General features: G+C 36.8%; 1 protein-coding gene across 1 annotated transcript in view; it reads left to right on the top strand.

Annotated features, from left to right (window-relative positions):
* The window catches only part of ZC3H12B (zinc finger CCCH-type containing 12B), a 350,988-nt gene that overhangs the window by 312,826 nt on the left and 13,556 nt on the right, over window positions 1-24,606 (top strand). The window contains exon 4 of the mRNA XM_081565546.1: window positions 9,777-10,544. Coding sequence (XP_081421672.1) covers window positions 9,937-10,544 — 608 coding nt within the window. The 5' untranslated portion in view covers window positions 9,777-9,936. The remainder of the gene's footprint in view (window positions 1-9,776; window positions 10,545-24,606) is intronic.

Below are 24,606 nucleotides of genomic sequence, written 5' to 3'. Positions count from 1 at the left end.
AGAATTCATAATCTGTGTCCTCAAAAACCTCATGGTCACCAGCAGTGCTTCTATCCACATAGATCGGGGGCACAGCCATGATAAAGACTCACTTTCATGCTGTTGGCCCCTGAGGCAGGCAGCCAAGAGAAAGACCTCTAGCCTTAAAGATGTTCCTGTAGCTAGATCTCCTCCTCACTTCCGATCATGTTGTCATAATTTTTTGGCTCCTAGCAAGGCTAGGCGTTTCCATACTTGGAGTCTAAGTAAAAGTACATAGTAACAGCATGGATTACAAGTCCCTTGAAAGTCTATGATCTGACAGATTAGGTTAGTAGTTCTAATTCCCAGGCAGTTGTGAAATGGTCAAAGAGACCAGAAAGTTTGAAAGAGAAAGGAGAGTTAGGTCCACACCCTTCTTCCATCTCTGGCCACTCCCCCGGAGGAGACATTGGGTGCCTCTTGACGTTACCATGTTGGTATCATTCCCCGACAGGGTTTTTGCCATAAGCCATATGACGTCAACACAGAACCATAGATTAGGACACAACTCTTGCTTCACACTTGTTTGTGCATCTCTTTCAATCAATCACAAACACAGGCATACTGTAGAGTTAATAAAGCAAAAAAACGTGTTTACTAGGAGAACAAAGAACTAAAGCTCTGAGCATCTTTACCTTGTCATGAAGAATCCCAGATGAGACCCCAAGATGAAAGGTTGCTGCTACAAGCCATAAACAATGCCGAGATTCTTGGTCTCCAGGAGAGAGTAATTAGATCTGGGGCTAGTGATGAAGCTTGATCACTCAGAGTTTTTGTGTAATAAAGTTTTATTAAAGTATAAAAGAAACAGAGAAAGCTTATGACATAGGCATCAGAAGGGGACAGAAAGAGTGCCCCCTTGCTAGTTTTTACCAGGGATTTATATATCTATTAGCAAGCTGCTAATAAGAGAAAGGAAATGCCTCAAAACAGAGAGTTCCACCAGGTCCCTCACCCACAACATGCATTTTGAAATAGCATTGGCATAAGCTGAGTCATCTCAGGACATAAAACAATTCACATGAATCTTGAAGAAAGGCAGATTTCCAAGGAAATACATAGTTCATTAACATAGCTTAAGGAAGACATTCCCATGAAGCATTGGTTAGCTCAAGGTTTGAGATAAAGTTAAGTTCAGGTGGAACCAGGCGTCATCATGACAACAAAGAATTTTAAAAGAAAAGGAAAAAAAAAAGTCTGTCCCTTGCAGTTTTATTTCCTCCTGCTGCTTTTGGGATGTCTGCAGCTCCCTACCAAGGCTATTAACACTCTCATTAGGTATCCCTAAGTCCCTCTCAAACCATGTCTTCTCGGATCACAACTTGAGATTTAACAGCTACACAAATAATAAAGGTGCTTAGGCACATATAGATAATTGAGAATTTACTCTTCTCTTCTTGACTTGGGTACTGCTTGATGACTCTGTTCTACATGACCATTAGACTTTTTTGAACATTTCCAATGATTTTGGCTCAGTAGACATGGCCAGGTATTTCTGTCTCCATACAGGGTGTTGTTTGGCAGATTTTGGAAAAGATGAAGTAGGGTTTGTATTGGAACCTGATTGATATTGGAAATTTACTCTGTTGCAAATGCAAAATGAATGAATTGTATTTCATGATAAAAGGCTGGGGGAGGAGTGTAAGGAGAAATGGAGTGAGCTGACTGAATGGTAAGGTTGAGACTTTTTTCCCTTGGTAGAAATCCCTTGTCAATCTTGAAAGCTTTTGCCTGCATTTGTTTCTCTGCTTTTTTAGATTCAAATGCAACTTTGCAATCATTTGCTTATTGAAAGCTTTTAAATTTTTAAAACAAATTACATCCAGTCCTATAATTTCTTCTGATTAATGTGATTTTTCCAGTGTCAGTATTTATGATCTTTTTCCATAAATAATAACAAAAGATAAAAATTCATTTAAAAACCTGTTGTAAATAGCAGCTGGAACATTCTCTTTCTCCCCGTCACCTCGCTTTTTCAACAAAAGTAACTATTTTCCTTCAGCCATCTTCACCAGTAATGTTAAGCATGAGCCATTAATTAAGGCATATTATCACATTTATCTTCATATACTTACAACTTTAAAAGTTTTTCCCTACTCAGTAAATTGTCACTCTTTCCTTTAAAACTCAACTTATGTTCCCCTATACTTTTTAACAGTTAATCACTTGTTACAGTTTGTAATTATTAACTACGTAATTATTCAATTATTTTCTATCTCCACTCCCACCAGCACCACTATAAGCACCCTAAGATCAGAATTCTTGTCTGTTTTTACATTCCAGCAGCTAACATGCCTCCTGGCACATAGATGCTAATTAATTAATTAGTCTGAAAATTACTCCAAGTATTATATCTTTCTTGAATTCTTCATAATCCCTTTAACCACCACCCTTATCTCCCACCCTACTGATAAAATTGAACATTCCTTCTTCTGTATATCAATGAAAAATTTCAAGTAACTTGAAGGACCAAAATACATCTATGTTTGCCTGGGACATCTTCAGTTCATGCCTATTGTCCTGAGATAATTATCAGTGATGCTTCTTCATTCTCAAAAGTGTCCCAACCTGGACTATATTTGAGATGATCTCCCTCTATAGAATTGTGTTTCAGCATTTCCTAGAGCCACTTTCAGCAATTTTTAAAATTAGTTTAAGGGTTCTTTGAGGGCAGGATCAGTTCTGATCTCTCCTTCTAGACCTGGGGCTTATCACAGTGCCTGTCAACCATTGACTATTCTTTTAAATGAAAACACTTTCCTGCTCTTTGCCTTAAGAAGTTTAAATTGTAAGACAAAATAAACACAGAAATCACATGACACTTACACACCTACATGAGTTTTAAGACACATAATCAGCATTTCTCTTAAAAAGTTGCTTCAAGTTTTAAAAGGTAATCAAAGTTTATGTCTACCAAGTCATTTATTTCTCTTCTACCTTAGATTATTGAGTAGGAAACTCACAATAATAACTAGACATTTGATCTGCTAGCTAACAGCAGTCAAGTTTATCTTTTACAGGTACCTTTCATTTGCCAGGAAAAATATACATTTAGTCGTATAAACTGTTGCTTTTAAATGTCTTTGGAGCTTTGAATAAATTCAGGGGAAAATTTTTCAATTCCCCATGTACACTAGAAATTATTTTCAAGAGAGTAAGTCGGTAGTAAACATGGAACTTATAAAGCAAGTAGGCTTTAAAAGTCATAACAGTAGATGAATGGAGATGTAACAGTGAAATGGATGTCTACGGCATATAAACATTAAGCAAAAAATTAGGAGAAATGAGTGGTAATATAATCTTTAGAGAATTCACTATATGCTGCCTAAATGTCAGTTCTGAGATGCCAATTCTGTGTGCATGTGTTGTTTCCAAATGTGACTCTACTAAGATATGCAGTTATCCATATTATTCTTAGATAAAGCTGCTGGTGACTTTTTCTTCTTGTTTATATTTGCAGTATTGAAATGTTACTGGAAAATCCTAGTACACCAGTTACAGATAGTCTGGTTTAAATTAGTGAGCACAGCTACTATCTGAAGAGCTTTTCAGTGCTCACAGGTCTATATAGTCTCGCCTCACTGTCAGTATCTTCTTTCCTTTTTTTAAAACCAACCTTCTGGTGGTGTCTGTTGTGCTCTTTACATATACTGAGAACCTACTATGTTATATTCACTTTTCTAAGCTCTTTCCTTACTCATTTGATGCAATTCTTGTTCTGTGAAGTAACTATCCATATCCTCAATTCATATATAAGGAAACTGAGGCTCAAGGTAAGTGAAACACCTTAACCAGGTTACAACTCAAACCAAAGGGGACAGATGATGTAGGTGAAAGAAGTTTAGAAATAAAATTGCCCCTTGACCCTAATTCACTTCTGTAATTAATGTTATTTTAAAATATTCTAATTTCTCATGCAAATTGAGTTGATTTTATCCTTTTTACAATATAATAAATACAATTACAATAGATAAAATAGGGTACAGATACAATTCATGAGTATGCACACGACTTTTTCCTTAACTGGAGCACGCATCTCTATTTGTGACCCTTATAACCATCTTCAATTGCTTGAAAACAATTTTAGTGATTTTCCATCGTATCCAGTAGATAGGGACACTGATATTTTGCAAAAAAATGTAATGCTAGAGAAGTTGTCCTCTTCAGGAGTGGAGCTCAGCTTTAGTAAGAATATGTGTGTGTGTGTGTGTGTGTGTGTGTGTGTGTTAGTCAGTCATGTCCAACTCTTTGTGACCCCATGGACTGTAGCCCACCAGGCTCCTCTGTCACAGAATTCTCCAGGCAAGAATACTAGAGTGGATTGCCATTCCCTTCTCCAGGGAATCTTCCCAACCCAGGGATGGAACCCAGATCTCGTGCATTGCAGGCAGATTCCTTACTGTCTGAGCCACCAGGGAAGCCCAAGAAGAATATGGTGTGATATTTGGAAATTTTACCTGACACGGACTTCCCTGTAGTTCAAACAGTAAAGAGGCAATGCAGGAGACCCGGGCTCGATCCCTGGGTCAGGAAAATCCTCAGGAGAAGGGAACAGAAGTCCATTCCAGTATTCTTGCCTGGAGAATCCCACAGACAGAGGAGCCTGGCAAGCTACAGTCCATGGGGTTACAAAGAGTCGGACATGACTGAGCAACTAACACTACCTGACATAAAGGAAGAAAAAGTTCTTTGAAGGATGTATATGTTTCTGTACCCTGTTGAAATGCCATGTTTCTCTTCATTCAAGTTTTTGTGATAAGCAGTTATATTTGGCTATGATTTTTGTTGGAGAGGGGAGAAATTAAAAGCACTATGACCATCACTGAAAATATTGTGTCTAGAATTAGTAGAGAAACAGAGATTCTTAGGAGTCTCTGTAACACAATGGATAGCACTTTGGACTTCTAGAGACTATATTTTTTACATAAGGTGAGTGCAAACATTTTTTTATTGAAATATAGTTGATGTGCAATATTATTAGTTTCAGGCTTCCAACATATTTAGATATCAGATCAGAGTGATCTGATATCTAAATACATTACAAAATGATCACCCTAAAAATTCTAGTAACCATTTGACACCATACAAAATTATTACAGTATTATTAGTTATATTCCTTATGCTGTATATTTGATCTCTGTGACTTATTTATTTTATTGTTGGAATAATAAATCTAATAAATAATAATAAATAATAAAGCTTAATCCACTTCACCTATTTCACCCAACCTCTCACTCCCACAACCCCACCCCAAGCAGCAACCACCAGTTTGTTCTCTGATCTATAATTCTGTTTCTGTGTTGTTATGTTTATTCATTTGTTTTGTTTTTCAGATTCTACATATAAGGGAAATTTACAGTTTTTGTCTTTCTCTGTCTGACTTATTTCACTTAATACCCTCTAGGGAATTCCCTGGAGGTACAGTGGTTAGAATTCTGCATTTTCACTGCCAAGGGCCCAGGTTTGATTCCTGGTTGGGGAACTAAGATCCCACAAGCTGCACTGCAAGGCAAAAACAAACAAAACATAATACCTTCTAGGTCCATTCATGTTGTCTCAAAAAGCAAGATTTCTTTCATTTTTATAGCTGAATAATATTCCATTGTTTGTGTGTGTATACATATATATATCTCCCAGATATTTGTATCCATTCATCTATTGATGGATACTTAAATTTATTTCATATCTTGGTTACTGTAAATAATGCTGCAATGAACATAGGGGTGCATATATCTTTTTGAGTTGGTATTTTTGCTTACTTTATATCCACAAGTGGGAACACTGGTAGTTTTATTTTTAATTTTTTAAAGAACCTGCATGCTATTTTCCATATTGCCTGTGACAATTTACATTGACACCAATAGTGCAAGAGGATTCCCTTTTCTCCACATCCTCACCAACACTTGTTATGTGTTGTCTGTTCAATGATAGCCATTCTGACAGGTGGGAAGTGATATTGTTTTGATGCATTTTGCTGATGATTAATGAAGTTAAGCATCTTTTCATGTGTCAGAGATTGGCCATTTGTATGTCTTCTTTGGAGAAATGTCTACTCAGGTCCTCTGATCATTATTTAATCAGAAAGCTTGGGGTTTTTTTGCTATTGAGTTGTATGAGTTCTTTATATATTTTGGATATTAAGCCTTTATCAAACATATTATTTTCAAATCTCTTATCCTATTTAGTAGGTTGCTTTTCTTTTGTTGATAATTTCCTTCACTGTGTAAGCACTTTTTAATCTGACGTAGCCTCATTTTTTTTTTTTTTCTTTTGTTACGGGATTGTAAGGACACAAATAAAAAAAAAAGTGTCGCTAAGACTGATGGCAAAGAACATACTGCCTGTTTGCTTTTAAGCGTTCTATGGTTTCAGGCCTTACACTTTAATCCATTTTGAATTTATTTTTGTATATAGTATAAGAATTTCATCCAGTTTGGTTCTTTTACATACAAGTATTCAATTTTTCCCAACACCATTTTTTAATTTATTTTTAATTGGAGTATAGTTGCTTTACCATGTTGTGTTGGTTTCTGCTACAGAACAATATGAATCAGCTATAAGTGTATCTTCTCCCTCTTGAGCCTCCCTCCACCTCGCCCCAATCCCAGCCCTCTAGGTCATCACAGAGCACTGAGCTGTGTTCCCTGTGCGATACAACTGCTTTCCACTTGCTATCTATTTTGCACTTGGTATTGTGCATATGTCAGTGCTGCCTTCTCAATTCATCCCACTATCTCCTCCCCAACACCATTTATTAAAGAAGCTCTCTTTTCCCCATTGTATATTCTTGCCTCCTTTGTCATAAATTAATTGATCCTATCAGTTCAGTTCAGTTCAGTCGCTCAGTCGTGTCCGACTCTTTGTGACCCCATGAATCGCAGCACGCCAGGCCTCCCTGTCCATCACCAACTCCCAGAGTTTACCCAAACCCATGTCCATCGAGTCGGTGATGCCATCCAACCATCTCATCCTCTGTCGTCCCCTTCTCCTCCTGCCCCCAATCCTTCCCAGCATTAGGGTCTTTTCCAATGAGTCAACTCTTCGCATGAGGTGACCAAAGTATTGGAGTTTCAGCTTCAACATCAGTCCTTCCAATGAACACCCAGGACTGATCTCCTTTAGGATGGACTGGTTGGATCTCCTTGCAGTCCAAGGGACTCTCAAGAGTCTTCTCCAACACCATTTACAAGCATCAATTCTTCGATGCTCAGCTTTCTTCACCATCCAACTCTCACATCCATACATGACCACTGGAAAAACCATAGCCCTGACTAGACGGACATTTGCTGGCAAAGTAATGTCTCTGCTTTTAAATATGCTATCTAGGTTGGTCATAACCTTCCTTCCAAGGCATTGGCTTATTTGGGGGCTCTCTCCCATTGATGTATGTGTCTTTTTGTACCAAGTTACATGCTGGTTTAATTACTATAGCTTTGTAGTAAGGTTTCAAGTAAAGGAGTCTGATACCTCCAGCTTTGGTTTTTTTTTTTTTTTTTTCCCCTCAAAATTGCTTTGGCTATCCAGTGCCTTTCATGGTTCTATATAAACTTTAGAATTATTTGTTCTAGTCCTGTGAAAATTGCCATTGATGCTTTGATAGAGATTGCATTGAATCTCTAAATCACTTTGTGTAATATGGATGTTTTAACAATATTAATTCTTCTAATCCATGAGCAAGGTATATCTTCTATTTGTTTGTATGTTCTTCAATTTCTTTTGTCAATGTCTTATCCTGTTCAGAGTACAGGCTTTTCACCACCCCAGTTAAATTTATTCCTAGGTATTTGATTCTTTTTGATGCAATTATAAGTGGGGTTGTTAATTTTTCTTTCTGATAGATGGTTTTTGTTGTATAGAAAAACTACAGATTTCTGTATATTAATTTTGTATCCAGTAACTTTAGTGAATTCATTTCCAGATATAATAGTTGTTTTTCTGGTGGAGTCTTTAGGGTTTCTGCATATAGTATCATGTAAGAAGTTTGCAAGAAGTTTGACTTCTTTCTTTCTAATTTGGATTACTTTCATTTCTTTTTCTTGTATAATTGTTGTGATTAGAATTTTCAATACTCTGTTGAATAAAGGCGGTGAGAGTGGGCAAACTTATCTTGTTCCTGATCTTAGAGGAAGTGTTTTCTGAATTTCACAATTGAGTATATTGTTGGTTGTAGGGGCATATAAAGCCTTTATTATGTTTAGGTGTGTTACTTCTATACCCACTTTCTGGAGAGGTTTTATTATAAACAAATGCTAGATTTTGTCAAAAGCTTTTTCTGCATCAATTGAAGAGACCATATGATTTTATTCAATTTGTTAATGTGATGTTTCATAATGATTTGCTGATATTGAAAGATCTTTGCATCCCTTTGATAAACACTACTGAATCATGGTATGTGAACCTTCTAACTTACTGTTGAATTTAGTTTGGTAATACTTTGTTGAGTGTTTTTCCATTTATGTTTATCAGTGATGTTTGCCTACAATTTTCTTTTTTAGATTATCTTTGTCTAATTTTTTCTTTTTAAATTAAGGTAGTACTGGCTTGAAAGCATTTTATCCTCTTCAATTTTTGGAATAGTTTGAGGAGGAGAGGCAGTAGCTCTTTTTAAAATGTTTGGTAGAATTTATCGGTGAAGCCATCTGGTGTTAGACTTTTCTTTGTTGAGAAGTCTTAAATTACAGATTTAATTTCATTCCTGGCAATTGGTTTGTTTGTATTTTTATTTATTTCTTCATGATTAGTCTTGGGAGACAGTATTTCTAAGAATTTATCCATTTCTTTTAGGTTCCCCTTTTTTGGAGCATATAGATGTTTATAGTAATTTTCTTATAATTCTTTATGTTTCTGTGCTGTCAGTTGTAAATTTTTCTTTTCATTTCTGATTTTATTTATCTAGGCCCTCTCTCTTTTTGATGTGTCTGTTAGTCACTCAGTCGTGTCCAACTTTTTGAGACCCCATGTACTCTAGCCCTCTGTCCCCATGTACACCAGGCTCCTCTGTCCATGTGATTCTCTAGGCAAGAATACTGGAGTGGGTAGCCAGTCCATTTTCCAGGGGATCTTCCTGACCCAGGGATTGAACCTGGGTCTTCCACATTGTAGGCAGATTCTTTACCATCTGAGCCATTGGGGAAACCCTCTTTTTTATTAGTTCTGGCTAACGGTTTTTCAATTTTGTATATCTTTTCAAAGAACCAGCTCTTAACTTTCGTTAATCTTTCCTATTGCTTTTTAGCCTATATTTCATTTATTTCTGCTTTAATATTTATTATTTATTTCCTTCTACTAACTCTGGGTTTTGTTTGTTTTTCTTTTTCTAGTTCCTTTAAGTTAGCTTGGTTTGTTTGAGATTTTTCTTGTTTCCTGAGGTAGGCTTGCATCACTTTATAGTTAAACTTCCCTCTTAGAACTACTTTCCTGCAGATTTCTGTGTCACTGTGTTTACATTTTTATCCCAAGATTTTTTTTTTATTTTATCTTTGATTTCTTCAATGACCCATTGGTGGTTTAGTAGCATGCTGTTTAGACTCCACATTTTTTAATTTTTTTTCTTTTAGTTGTTTTTCTTGTAGTTGATTTTATAGTCTCATACTGTTGTAATCTGAAAAGACATTTGATATTATTTTGAGTCCAATAATTTTAAGCAGAAAAATATATCAGACAGCCTGTAGTTTCTTAGGAAGAAAGCACCATATTATAAAATAATTTTCCATAAATTTACTAAACATGATTATGATATGTGTGTTTATTTGTAGGAACTGGTAACATCTAAACATAACAAACCAAACAGGCAAACTCTTGTGACACCACTGCCACCACATTTTATGCAAAGGAATGCCAATGCACATGAATTCCAAGCAGGCTATAAAGAAAAAAAAAAAAGCTGATTAGACCTTAGACTGCCCACTGAACGGGATGACAGCCACCGCTGCAGTGGAAACACCAAAAATGAAGAAGAGTGCCTCCAAGGAAGAGAAGCAGCAGTCTAAGCAAGAGAATACAGAGCAGAGCAATGCTGATTCTGAAGAGTGGCTGGGCTCTGAGAGTGATCCTGAACAAATGAGCCTTAAAAACAGCAACAATGACAATAGCTGCCAACTGGGAGATGTTCAATTGAATAAAAAGGAGATCCTTTCTAAGCCACACCGCCAGCTATGTAGATCACCCTGCCTAGATCATCCAAGCTTCTCCCAGAGCAGCATTCTACATGATGGGAAGCTTAACTTGGAAAAAGAATACCAAACCAAGATGGATTTTGCTTTAAAGTTGGGTTATGCAGAGGAACAGATCCAATCAGTGCTGAACAAGCTGGGTCCAGAATCGCTTATTAATGATGTATTGGCAGAGCTTGTCAGACTTGGGAACAAAGGTGATTTGGAAGGGCAAGTCAACTTGAGTCTGTTAGGGCCTCGGGGGCCCAGCTCCAGAGAGATTGCAAGCCCTGAGCTGTCTCTTGAAGATGAAATAGACAACAGTGACAATTTGAGGCCAGTTGTCATAGATGGAAGTAATGTGGCAATGAGGTAAGACTGGTATATTTTCTTTCTCTTTCTTTAAAACTGCCTTGATCTCATAGAAATTGGCTTCCTTTACAATATGGGAGGCCCTTAGTTGTCTGTGATTTGTGCTCCTCTTGATGGACAGATGCTAAAATGATCCTGACTGGCCTTTTGAAATTGTTGCCTTAATCTTGTTTTCAGGTGTTCTGAAAGCACCTTAGACATCAGTGATACTTCAGAGGATATGTGGCCAATCAGCCCTGGTTTCTCTTGAGGTCCCCTCTCCCACCTCTACTTGGCTAAACAAATCATCCTGAAAATAGTGCTTTTATAATGTCACTTGGGGACTTACTTGGGAACTTTCAGTAATTCAAAATTTCCAAGCCTACCTCAAATTTGGATTACTTTGCTTGACTTTGTGATTTGATCTTTCCCTCCTTCCACTTGATTGCATCTCTCACGCGTACTGTATTTATATTAATCTCTTTAACAAACTCCATGTAAATTGTGATGATTCCTATCCCCACTACATGGGTTTATGTCATTTTCCAGCCTAGGAGTGATCACCTCCTTATCTCTATACCCTTCAAGTTGTATTACCACTGCAAGTACCATTCTGACTTTTCTCATCCCAATGATAGTCTCTGAGCTGAAGTAACATGGTACACTGAATAATAGTCCCCTAATGATGTCCACATCCTAATCCTTAGAATCTGAGAATATATTTTCTTACATGATAAAAAGGCACTTTGCAAATATGATTAAGCTAATGATCTTGACGTGGGGGAAATTATCCTGTATTATTATGGTGGGCTCAATGTAACCTCAAGGGTCCTTATAAGAGGGAGGGAGACAACAGGACCAGAATGAATAGTAGGTGATTTGATGACAGAAATAAGTTGGAGAGATGTAAGAAAGAGACCGTGAGCCAAGGAATGTGAGCAGCCTCTAGAAACTGAAGAAGTTAAGGGAAGTATTCTTCTCTGCAGCATGCAGAAAGAACACAGCCTTGCCAATATCTTGATTTTTCAGGCAAAAATACTGGAATGTTCTCAATATTTGAGAGTATTCTCAACCCAGGGATCTTCTTGACCCAAGGAATGAACCTGCATCTCCTGTGTCCCCTGCATTGCAGGCAGATTCTTTATCTCCTGAGACAGTGAGTGAAAGTTGCTCAGTCATGTCCGAGTCTTGGTGACCCCATGGACTATACAGTCCATGAAATTCTCCAGGCAAGAATACTGGAGTGGGTATCCTTTCCCTTCTACAGGGGATCTTCTCAACCCAGGGATCGAACTCAGGTCCCCTGCATTACAGGCAGATTCTTTACCAGCTGAGCCACAAAGGAAGCCCAAGAATACTGAAGTGGGTTAGACCCCTTCTCCAGGGGATCTTCCTGACCCAGGAATCAAAGTGGGGTCTCCTGCATTGCAGGCAGATTCTTTACCAACTGAGCTACCTGATACCACATGCAAAAATAAAGTAAAAATGAATTAAATACCTAAATGTAAGACCATAAACCATAAAATTTCTAAAGGAAAACATAGGCAGAACACTCTTTGACATAAATCATAGCAATATGCTTTTAAACCTGTCTCCTAAAGCAAAGGAAATAAAAGCAAAAGTAAACAAATGGCACCAAATTAGACTTAAAAGCTATTGCACAACAAAGGAAACCTTTGATAAAATGAAAAGAAAACCTACTGAATAGAAGAAAATATTTGCTAGTGATATGACTGTTAGGATTAATGTCCAAAATGCATAAACAACTCATACAATTCAATATTTTAAAAAGCCAAACAACTCAATTTAAAAATGAGCATAAAACTTGAATAGATGTTTTTCCAAAGAAGACATACAGATGGCCAACAGGCACATGAAAGGATGCTCAACATTGCTAATAATCAGGGAAATGCAAATCAAAACTATGGTGAGACATCACCTCACACATGGCAGAATTGCTATTGTCAAATAGACCACAAAAAATAATAAGTGTGTTGGTGAAGATGTGGAGAAAAGGGAGCCCTACTGTACTGTTGGTGAGAATGTAAACTGGTGTAGCCATTATAAAAAGAGTGAGGATATTTTTCAAGAGAGTAAAAATAGAACTACTATATGATCCAACTATTCCACTCCTGTGTATATATCTGAAGGGAACAAAAACACTGATTTGGAAAATATATATATATATATATATATATATATATATATACCCCAATATTCACAGTAGCATTATTTACAATACCCAAAATATGGAAGCAAACTTAGTGTCCATAAGATAATTACTGGATAAAGGAGCTGTGGTATATATTCAATGAAATATTACTCAGCCCAAAAAAGAATGAAAATTGACTATTTGTAACAGTATGGGTGAATCTAGAGTGTATTATGCTTAGTGAAAAAGTCAGACAGAAAAACGAAAATACTATATGCTATCACTTATATGTGGAATCTAAAAAATAAAATGAAATCTAACAAAATGGAAACAGACTCAAGTATATAAAGAACACACTAGTGGTTACTACTGTGAAGAAAGATGGAGGAGAGGCCAAATAGGGTTAGGATATTGAGAGGTACTTAGTACTATGTATAAAATAAATAACATACAAGGATATATTTTACAGCACAGAAAAGGATAGTCAATATATTATTAAAAAAAAAAAAAACAACTTTCCTGTTGTTCAGTCACTAAGTCATGTCCAACTTTTTGCAACCCCACAGACCGCAGCACACCAGGCTTCCCTGTCCTTCGCTATCTCCTGGAATTGGCTCAAATTCATGTCCATTGAGTCACTGATCCTCTCTATTGAATGGCTATGCTGTACACCTGAAACTAATATAATATTGTAAATCAACTGTACTTTAATAAAAATAAAAAATATATAATATTTGAAGAAAGGATTCTGTAAATATATTTCTGCTATTATGTCAAATGTTCTTAATAACACTAATGGCCACAAACTATATTGCAGGAGCACTGGAGTCAGATTTTAGTACAAACTGTCATTTATTACTTGTGTGGCCTTGGGCAGTTATTCAATCTCCGAACTCAATCTCTGCTCACCTGCAGGCTACATCACAATATGCAAAGTATTTGGCACAGAACAGATTATAAATATTAGTTTCATTTTATTCATCTGAAGTCAGAAAACTTAAGTTCTCACTTTGTACATATTATCTGTAACAAGTGTTCCCAAGTCATTTAACCTTGCTGAACTCTAGTTTTCTCATCTGTAGAATAGTTTTTATGAAGATTATACAGAACTATATATTAAAATGTACCTCTAGATAGCCTGCTAAACAATTCCTGCTAAATATTCCACGTATGGCTCAAAACACTTGCCCCCATTCCCAGACATGTGGAAACATACAGTACTGTGCTATGTGCTGTGGGAAAAACTAGGGACACATTAAACAAGGTCCTGCCCTCACATACAATGGGATAATCAAATGAAAAACTTGCTAGTATAAGTTGCTCTGATTGTTTATGGTATTAGAGAATGCTTTAATTTCATTTTCTTACATATAGCTGTCCAGATTTCCCAGCATCACTTATTGAAGAGACTGTCTTTTCTCCATTGCATATACATTGCCTCCTTTATTGTAGATTAATTGACCATAAGTGTATGGGGATTTTTTTCTGGGCTCTTTATTCTGTTCCATTAAGCTATGTGTCTGTTTTTGAACCAGTACCATCCTGTTTTGATCATTGTAGCTTTGTAGCATATTCTGAAGCCAGAGTGCATGACTTCTCAGCTTTGTTCTTCCTCAAGTTCTTTGGCTATTTGAGATTTTTTTTTTCATACAAATTTTTAAATTATTTGTTTTAGTTCTGTGAAAAATTCCTTTGGTATATTGATAGCAACTGCACTGAATCTGTAGATTACATTGGGTATTATAGTCATTTTAAAAATATTAATTCTTCCAATTCAAAAATAGGGTGTATCTTTCAATCTGTTTGTGTTTTCCTCTATTTCTTTCATCATCTTACAGTTTTCTGAGTACATGGCATTTACCCACTTAGGTAGTTTTATCTCTAACTATTTTATTCTTTTTGACTAGATGGTGAGTGGGATTGTTTCCTTAATTTCTCTTTCTGAAAGTTCATTGTAAGTGTATAGAAATGCAAAGGATGTTTTATATTAATTTTTGTATCCTGTAACATTACTGAATATATTTATTAATTCTAGTAGTTTTTTTCTGGAGAATTTAATCTTTTGTATATATAGTATCTTTTGATTTAGAGCATTAATCCATTAACATTTAAAGTGATTATTGGTAGGTATGTACTTATTCCAATATTGTTACTTGTTTTCTGGTTATTTCTATAGTTCTTCTCTATTTCTGTCTTCTTGTAGTTTGATGATTTTTCAGTGGTGTCCTTGTGTTCCTTTCTATATTTTTGTGTATCTATTATAAGTTTTTGATTTGAGGTTACCATGGGGTTTGTATATATTGACATGTAACTATATGCACTTGCTTTTATACATATTTTTATTTTTAATATTATTTTAGAATCATTTTTATTTAAAATTAATTAATTTATTTTAATGGGATGCTAATTACTTTACAATACTGCAGTGATTTTTGCCATGCATTGACATGAATCAGCCATGGGTGTACACGTAGTCGCCATCATGAACCCCCTTCCCACCTCCCTCCCCATCCCATCCCTCAGGGTCATCCCAGTGCACTAGCCCTGAGCACCTTGTCTCATGCATCAAACCTGGACTGGTGCTCTATTTCACATATGATAATATACATGTTTCAATGCTATTCTCTCAAATCATCCCACCCTCACCTTCTCCCACAGAGTCCAAAAGTCTGTTCTTTACATCTGTGTCTCTTTTGGGGTCATCATTACCATCTTTCTAAATTCCATATATATGAGTTAGTATACTGTATTGGTGTTTTTCTTTCAGACTTACTTCAATCTGTATAATAGGCTCCAGTTTCATCTACCTCAATAGAACTGATTCAAATGCATTCTTTTTAATAGCCGAGTAATATTCCACTGTATATATGTACCACAGCTTTCTTATCTATTCGTCTGCCAATGGACATCTAAGTTGCTTCTGTGTCCTGGCTATTGTAAACAGTGCTGCGATGAAAACTGGGGTACATGTGTCTCTTTCAATTCTGGTTTCTTTGGTGTGTCTGCCCAGCAGTGAGATTCCTGAATCATATGGCAGTTCTATTTCCAGGTTTTTAAGGAATCTCCACACTGTTTTCCATAGTGGCTGTACTAGTTTGCATTTCCATCAACAGTGTAAGAGGGTTCCCTTTTCTTCGCACCCTCTCCAGCATTTATTTATTTTAAATTAGTTTATTTATCTATTTTTTAAACTTTACAATATTGTATTGGTTTTGCCATACTTTGACATGAATCCACCATGGGTGTACATGTGTTCCCCTTCCAAAACCCCCTCCCAGCTCCCTCCCCATCCCATCCCTCTGGGTCATCCCGGTGCACCAGCCTTGAGCACCCTGTATCGTGCATCGAACCTGGACTGGAGATTCCTTTCACATATGATAACTTACATGCTTCAGTGGCATTCTCCCATATCATCCTGCCCTCGCCCTCTCCCACAGAGTCCATAATACTGTTCTATATATATCTGTCTCTTTTGCTGTCTTGCATACAGGGTTATCTTTACCGATTTACTAAATTCCATATATATGTGTTAGTATACTGTATTGGTGTTTTTCTTTCCGGCTTACTTCACTCTGTATAATAGGCTCCAGTTTCATCCACCTCACTAGAACTGAATTGAATGTATTCTTTTTAATGGCTGAGTAATATTCCATTGTGTATATAAACCACAGCTTCCTTATCCATTTGTCTGCTGATGGGCATCTAGGGTGCTTCCATGTCCAGGCTATTATAAACAGTGTTGTTTGTAGACTTTTTGATGGCAGCCATTCTGACTGGCATGAGATGGTACCTCATTGTGGTTTTGATTTGCATTTCTCTGATGATGAGTGATGTTGAGCATCTTTTCATGGGTTTGTTATCTATCTGTATGTCTTCTTTGGAAAAATGCCTGTTTAGTTCTTTGGCCCATTTTTTGATTGGGTCATTAATTTTTCTGGACTTTAGCTGCAGGAACTGCTTGTATATTTTTGAGATTAATTCTTTGTCAGTTGTTTCGTTTGTTATTATTTTCTCCCATTCTGAAGGCTGTCTTTTCACTTTGCTTATGGTTTCCTTCGTTGTGCAAAAGCTTTTAACTTTAATTAGGTCCCACATGTTTATTTTTGCTTTTATTTCCATTACTCTGGGAGATGGATCATAGAGGATCCTGCTGTGATTTATGTCAGAGAGTGTTTTGCCTATGTTTTCCTCTAGGAGTTTTGTAGTTTCTGGTCTTACGTTTAGATCTTTAATCCATTTTGAGTTTATTTTTGTGCGTGATGTTAGAAAGTGTTCTAGTTTCATTCTTTTACAAGCGGTTCGTCAGTTTTCCCAGCATCACTTGTTAAAAGAGATTGTCTTTTCTCCATTGTATATTCTTGCCTCCTTTGTCAAAGATAAGGTGTCCATAGGTGTGTGGATTTATGTCTGGACTTTCTATTTTGTTCGAGTGATCTATATTTCTGTCTTTGTGCCAGTACCATACTGCCTTGATAATTGTAGCTTTGTAGTGTAGCCCGAAGTCAGGCAGGTTGATTCCTCCAGTTCCGTTCTTCTTTCTCAAGATTGCTTTGGCTCTTCGAGGTTTTTTCTGTTTCCATACAAATTGTGAAATTATTTGTTCTGGTTCTCTGAAAAACACCATTGGTAGCTTCATAGGGATTGCATTGAATCTATCGATTGCTTTGGGTAGTATACTCATTTTCACTATATTGATTCTTCCGATCCATGAACAAGGCATAATTCTCCGTCTATCTGTGTCATCTTTGATATCCTTCATCAGTGTTTTATAGTTTTCTATGTATAGGTCTTTTGTTTCTTTAGGTAGGTTTATTCCTATTTTATTCTTTTCGTTGCAATGGTGAATGGAATTTTTTCCTTAATTCTCTTTCTGTTTTCTCATTGTTAGTGTATAGGAATGCAAGGGAATCCTGTGTATTAATTTTATATCCTGCAACTTTACCATATTCATTGGTTAGCTCTAGTAGTTTTCTGGTGATATCTTAGGGTTTTCTATGTAGAGGATCATGTCATGTGCAAACAGTGAGAGTTTTACTTCTTCTTTTCCAATCTGGGTTTCTTTTATTTCTTTTTCTTCTCTGATTGCTATGGCTAAAACTTTCAAAACTATGTTGAATAGTAGTGGTGAGAGTGGGCACCCTTGTCTTGTTCCTGACTTTAGGGGAAATGCTTTCAAATTTTCACCATTGAGGATGTTTGCTGAGGGTTTATCATATATGTCTTTTATTATGTTGAGGTATGTTCCCTGTATGCCTGCTTTCTGGAGGGTTTTTATCATAAATGGATATTGAATTTTGTCAAAGGCTTTCTCTGCATCTATAGAGATAATCATATGGTTTTATCTTTCAGTTGATTAATGTGGTATATCACATTGATTGATTTGCAAATATTGAAGAATCCTTGCATCCCTGGGATAAAGCCCACTTGTTCATGATATATGATCTTTTTAATATGTTGTTGGATTCTGTTTGCTAGGATTTTGTTAAGGATTTTTGCATCTATGTTCATCAGTGATATTGGCCTGTAGTTTTCTTTTTTGTGGCATCTTTGTCAGGCTTTGGTATTAGAGTGATGGTGGCCTCATAGAATGAGTTTGGAAGTTTACCTTCCTCTGCAATTTTCTGGAAGAGTTTGAGTAGCATAGGTGTAAGCTCTTCTCTAAATTTTTGGTAGAATTCAGCTGTGAAGCCACCTGGTCCTGGGCTTTTGTTTGCTGGAAGATTTCTGATTACAGTTTCAATTTCCGTGCTTGTGATGGGTCTGTTTAGATTTTCTATTTCTTCCTGGTTCAGTTTTTGGAAGTCGTACTTTTCTAAGAATTTATCCATTTCTTCCAAGTTGTCCATTTTATTTGCATATAGTTGCTGATAATAGTCTCTTATGATCCTTTGCATTTCTGTGTTGTCTGTTGTGATCTCTCCGTCTAATTTTGCTGATTTGATTCTTCTCCCTTTGTTTCTTGATGAGTCTGGCTAATGGCTTGTCAATTTTATTTATCTTCTCAAATAACCAGCTTTTGGCTTTGCTGATTTTTGCTATGGTCTCTTTTCTTTAAGTGTTTTGTGCTTTGGAGGTGAGGATGAGAAGATCCCAAAACTTCTTTGAGAACTTTGACTTCATGGTGATATAAGATCTGCCTTGTCTTTGGAGTTATGTTAAAGGATTACTGATTATAAAGGATACTTTATAGTTATTTTGCTTTGTAAGGAATAATGAAGAGATTAATTACCAAGGTAATTAGTTTCAATACATCTAGTCTGTGATTGTAGTAGACTGTCATGCTGATAGGAAAATGAACTTCTTTTTTTAAAGTTTTATGTGGACTATTTTTTGAGGTCTTTATTGAATTTATTATAATATTGCTTCTATTGTTTATGTTCTGGTTATTTGGCCATGAGGCATGTAAGATCTTAACTTGCCCACCAGAGATTGAACCCACACCTCCCGCATTGGAAAGCAAAGTCTTAACCACTGGACTATCAGGAAAGTACAAGAAGATGAAATTTTGCAATTTGTAGTAGCTGATTTGCTATATTAAAGCTACCTCACACAATTTAAATAAAGCAAACAAATTAGCACTCAACCTTATTTTTAGGAACATGTTAAAATAGTGCATAATGGGTCACATGATTTTTTTTCTAATTGCCAACTGTGTCCTTGTTAGCATCTCTTCCCTTGTCTGACTAAGAAAGTTACCATTTTTCATTTATTTATTCCTTAAAGATTTACTGAGCCCTAAACTCTGCATACTAGGCCCTTTTGTAGGACTTCATTGCGACCTTGAAACTCCTATTGGGCATTTGGTGCGATTTGTGGGATGCTCCTGGAGAAAGAAATGGTAACACACTCCAATATTCTTGCCTGGGAAATCCCATGAACAGAGAAGCCTGGTGGGCTATACTCCATGGCATCGCGAAAGAGTCAGACACGACTTAGCCACTAACAACATGGGATACTCCAATGGTGTGATTTTAATATATTCTCAATGGAATATCATAGGTGTCTTACACTTTTTCTTAACACAACTATTCTCACTATGTTAAAAAAATTATTATTATAGGCAGAACACCAGCTGAGAACGAACAGGAGTACCTGACCAGTGGGAAAGAACCATGCAAAGCTCTGTAGGATGAAGGAAGTAGGGGGAAAAACAGGCGTGTTAGTAGGACTTGACCTGCCCTTGGCAGGTGGGGGAACTGAAATAGGTGTCTGATTCCCATATCAGGACAATTGTCTGGATCAGAGGAGAAATATTTAAGGCTGAGAGTGAAGCAGCTGATTAGTGGCAGCCTAAATGGAATGAGAATCAGACAGTCCTTGCCACAGCCATAGGTATTCCAGACAGGGATGCAGGTCCCCTAGAAGGTGCAGTGGCTGGGAGCTGGAGCACAGGGATTGTGGAGCAATCCCAGAAGAAGGGCTGCTGTTGACTGTGGAGAGATGGATTGAGGGGATGTGAGGGAGGAGACTGGTGGGAAATGCCTGTGGAAGAAAGTCAGGCAGCCATGGAAGCAAGGCAATCCTGCTGAGTCATGCACAGGGTTGGAGCCATCACCATAGCCTCTCTCTCCCCACATGTCAGCATCCTCAGCTGAACAACAGAAAGTCTGGCCCATCAAGTGCCTGGTACCTGGAACAACAGAGTAGGACCCCACCTAGGGTGCCCCTTTAAGTGCCTGATGCACTGATCTACAGAGTAGGACCCCAACCAGGGGCGGGGGTTGGGGGTGGGGAGGTGGGCCCTCTATGTGCTTGACGTGCCAAACAACAGAGAAGAACCTCAGGCAAGGGAGCCCTCTAAGTGCCTGAATGAGAAGAGCTATGGAGAAAGACTAGCCAAAAAGGCCTTCTGATCACCAGATACCAGAGGCTTGAAAAAAGACTCTGATAGGGTCATAACTCCTGTAACTGAGGCAGTCCATGACCCTGCACACTTGACGCCTTCAGGGTCCCTGTAACCCAAGCAATTGCACCACTTTCATGCTCAACACTCACTGGGGCAGAGTTGCCACAGGCAAAAAAAAAAAAAAAGTCTTGCATCTATGCACGCAAGGTCACTTCGGTCATGTCCAATTCTTTGAAACCTTGTGGGCTGCCAAGCTTCTCTGTCAGTGAGGTTCTCCAGGCAAGAATACTGGAGTGGGTTGCCATACCCTTCTAGAGCACTGTATTTCCTGCTGCCCTAGCCACCAACTCCCCTGAGTACCTGGTTGTGCCAGAGCCCCTGCAACCAAAGGAGCTGCACCACCTCCACTCCTGGCCCTCACTGGGGCAGACCCAAATCCTCCAGCCAGCCTCAGGAGCAAACCCCAGTGGACGAGCCACATGCAGAGGTGGAAATAAAACCACAATTGAAACCCAGGGGCAGTGTGACTAAGGGAGAAGACCCAAAATCTTCCCACTGGCTGTACAAGCTGCAGATTAAATCCACATGATCAACTAGGTAGACTCTGTGTCTAAGGAATATATAGAAGGACCTTGAGAGCTCCCAAAAAGAAAAAGCACTAGCTCTGATACCTGTGGACATTGGAGGTAAGAACACACAGGGGTAGGACCAGATTAGAGTCTGGACCCCACAGCAGGTCCAGAGACCAGGGTAGTGTTGGAGGGCATCCTAGGGAGGTGAGGTGGACTGTGACCCCCAGTGAGGGAAAGGAGGCTGACAGCAGAGACTCAAGAGAGACATGTATTGTTCGTATATGTTGATTTGCTCTGTAGTTTCTTTTGGATTTTTTCTTTCACTTTTTATTTATTACTTTTTTATCCTCTGTTGTAGTTGTCAATTTTAATAGCACTATGAAATCTAATTATGTTTTTGAGTTTTGTTTTTTTTTTTTTTTTCAATCACACGTTTTCTTGCTGTTATAAACCTCTGCCTCTAGGGTGGCTTTTTGCAGTTCTGTGGAGTTTTCTTTCTTTTTTTTTTTTCCTTCCTTCTTTTTTTCTCCTGTTTTCTTTTTGTTCTTCTTCTCCTTTTTTTAATTTTAAATGTTAAATTTTTAAACCTATTATTATTTTTCTACATTTATTCCTTTGTTTGCTTTTCCTACTGTTCTTTTCCCATTGAAGCTAATTTTTAACATATATGTCTTCTTTGTCTACCTCTATTTAATTTCACATTTCTATTTTTTCTTTATTACCTTTCTTTTTCTCAACACATTTATTACTTTTGATTTCATTGCTTTATTCCCCAGTTGGCACCTTGCTTTAGTTTTGTTTTCTAGTTTGTGCTTTAGTTAGTTTTGCTCTTAACTTGTGGATATAATTTTTGGTTTCCTTTGTTCACCATGTCAATCTTTATTTTTGTTGGACTGTTTGAATTTGCTTATGGGTTTATATATATGTGTGTATATATGGGTGTATATTCCATTATTTTAATGATTATTTACCTAGTTTTGTAACTGTAACTTGTCTGAAGTTCATCTTTGGTTTCTCGTTTCTGGGTATTTGTATTAACCCCATCTAATGCCATAACAAACCACCTGTGGAATCCCCATTCCTGGACAGAGATGAAGCCCCTAGACCTTGCAATGGGAGTGCTGACTCCAAGACCCTAGACTACCAGAAGACACCTAACCCTAGGAAGTATCAAATAGTGAGAACTCCCACAAAGGCAACCACTCGTATACAAGACCTGTCATTACCCAACTAGAAGGAGCACCCTGTGCAGGACGCCTCATCCAAACAACAAACAAGACAAAAATACAAACCAAATCATCAGCAGACAGGATTACCACCTCACTCAGCCTACGGAGGGAAAAAAAAAAAAACTCAGCACAAATCTCACCATACATGAAGCTTACAGAAACCACTGGACCAACCTTTATGGGGACAGAAATCAAAAGGAAGAAAGAATTCAACCTTGAAGCTTGGAAAAAGGAGACTTCAAACACAATAAGTTAAAAAAAATAATGAAAAGGCAGAGAAATACTGCACAAATGAAGGAACAAACTATATACACAAGTCCAAATAAATGAAGAGGAAATAGACAAACTACCTGAAAAAGAATTCAGAATAATGACAGTAAAGCTGAACAAAAAACTTGAAAATAGAATGGAGAAAATGCAAGAATCAATTAACAAAGACCTAGAAGAATTAAAGAATAAGCATACAGAGACAAACAACACAATTACTGAAATTGAAAATACTCTAGAATGAATTAATAGCAGAATATCTGTGAGCTGGAAGATAAAACGGTGGAAATAACTGCTGAAAAGAAGAATAAAGTAAAAAGAATGGAAGGAACTAAGGATAGTCTCAGAGGCCTCTGCAACAATATTACACAGACCAACATATGAATTATAGGGGTCCCAGAAGAAGAAGATAAAAAGAAAGGGTATGAGAAAATTTTTGAAGAGACTAATAGTTGAAAATTCTCCCAACATGGAAAAGTAAATAATCAAGTCCAAGGGGTGCAAAGAGTTCCATACAGGATAAACCCAAAGAGAAAGACTCTAAGACACATACTAATAAAACTAATAAAGGTTAAACACAAAGAAAGAGTATTAAAAGCAGCAAGAGAAAAACGACAAGTAACATACAAGGGAAACTCCATACGTTTAACAGCAGATCTTTCAGCAGAAACATGGCAGGCCAGAAGGGAACGGCAGGATATATTTAAAGCACTGAAAGGGAAAAATCAACAATCAAGATTACTCTACCTGTCAAGGATCTCATTCAAAATTGATGGAGAAATAAAAAGCTTTTCAGACAAGCAAAAGTTAAGAGAATTCAGTACCACCAAACCAGCTTTACAACAAATGTTAAGGGGGCTTATATAGTCAAGAAATACAAGAGAAGGAGAAGATCTACGAGATCAACCCCAAACAATTAAGAAAATGGCAATAGGAACACATAAAGAAATTATTGAGATATATATATATATCTCAATAATTTATTTAAATGTAAATGCATTAAATGCTCCAAACAAAATTTATTTTCCCATTCAGAAATAGACACCTGTAAGCCAGACCTACTTCCTTTTCCCTTAACAAAATGCAATTTCCTTCCTCACACCTTCGTTACTGAAAACACACATCCTACTTTCCTTAAGCAACCATGAATTGTCCGTTGTATTGGCATTCTGTAGATTGGTGAATGTAAATACCAATGATAATCTCTAAAAACACTTACTTTCTTATAGAGAATATCTCAATATGGCACCAAACATTATTCATTAATAGTGCAAAATCTCTTTAGTTTCTCTGTAAGAGGAAGTTAGTGTTCAGTAATTAATGTTTTGGAATCTTATTTTATTTGGAAATGACCTAGCTATTCAATAAACTTGCATCACTTAGTTTAACACAAACCTAGAAATTAAAGTTACCCAAATCTGGAAAGACTATTTTAGACAGACAACCCTAAAATATATTTTATTCTTAATAGTATTTATCTAGAAGCTCCTATCTCATTTACATTTTCTTTCCTTAAAAGTTTCCTCACTCAAGTTAATTTCCTTGTTGACAAACTTGTGACAGATATAACTTATATTAAACCTAGGCACAATGAAAATGCTATGCTTAATATTAATGACTCAGACATGTCTACATTAATTTGATGAACAGATATTAATGCCAAGTATTTAATACTGAATATTTCCCAGTTCATGTGAACCTGAAATACATTTAGGTTAATTTCTCTTGTATTTAGAATTGTTTGATTTGTAAGCACTTACTTTTCTTTAGACCAATTAGATTAGAGCTCATTCACAAATTAACCTCAGCAATATTAGCTAAAGACAAAGACACATGCTGAGAAATACACATATCCAAACAGACACAATGTGAGATCTAGCTTCCTTTTTTAAACATAGTCATGAATCAGATATCACAATATAAAACTTACTAATTGTAAATACCAATTGGAATAAGAAAATTTTAAAAGGCTTCATTCTCAAAAAAAAAAAAAAGAAAAAAAAAAGAAAAAAAGGCT

This window comes from Giraffa tippelskirchi, chromosome X, assembly GCF_054371585.1.
Source record: "Giraffa tippelskirchi isolate mGirTip1 chromosome X, T2T-mGirTip1v1.2.pri, whole genome shotgun sequence".
In the NCBI taxonomy this organism is placed as follows: Eukaryota; Metazoa; Chordata; class Mammalia; order Artiodactyla; family Giraffidae; genus Giraffa; species Giraffa tippelskirchi.
This window is presented reverse-complemented; position numbering and strand designations above follow the sequence as displayed.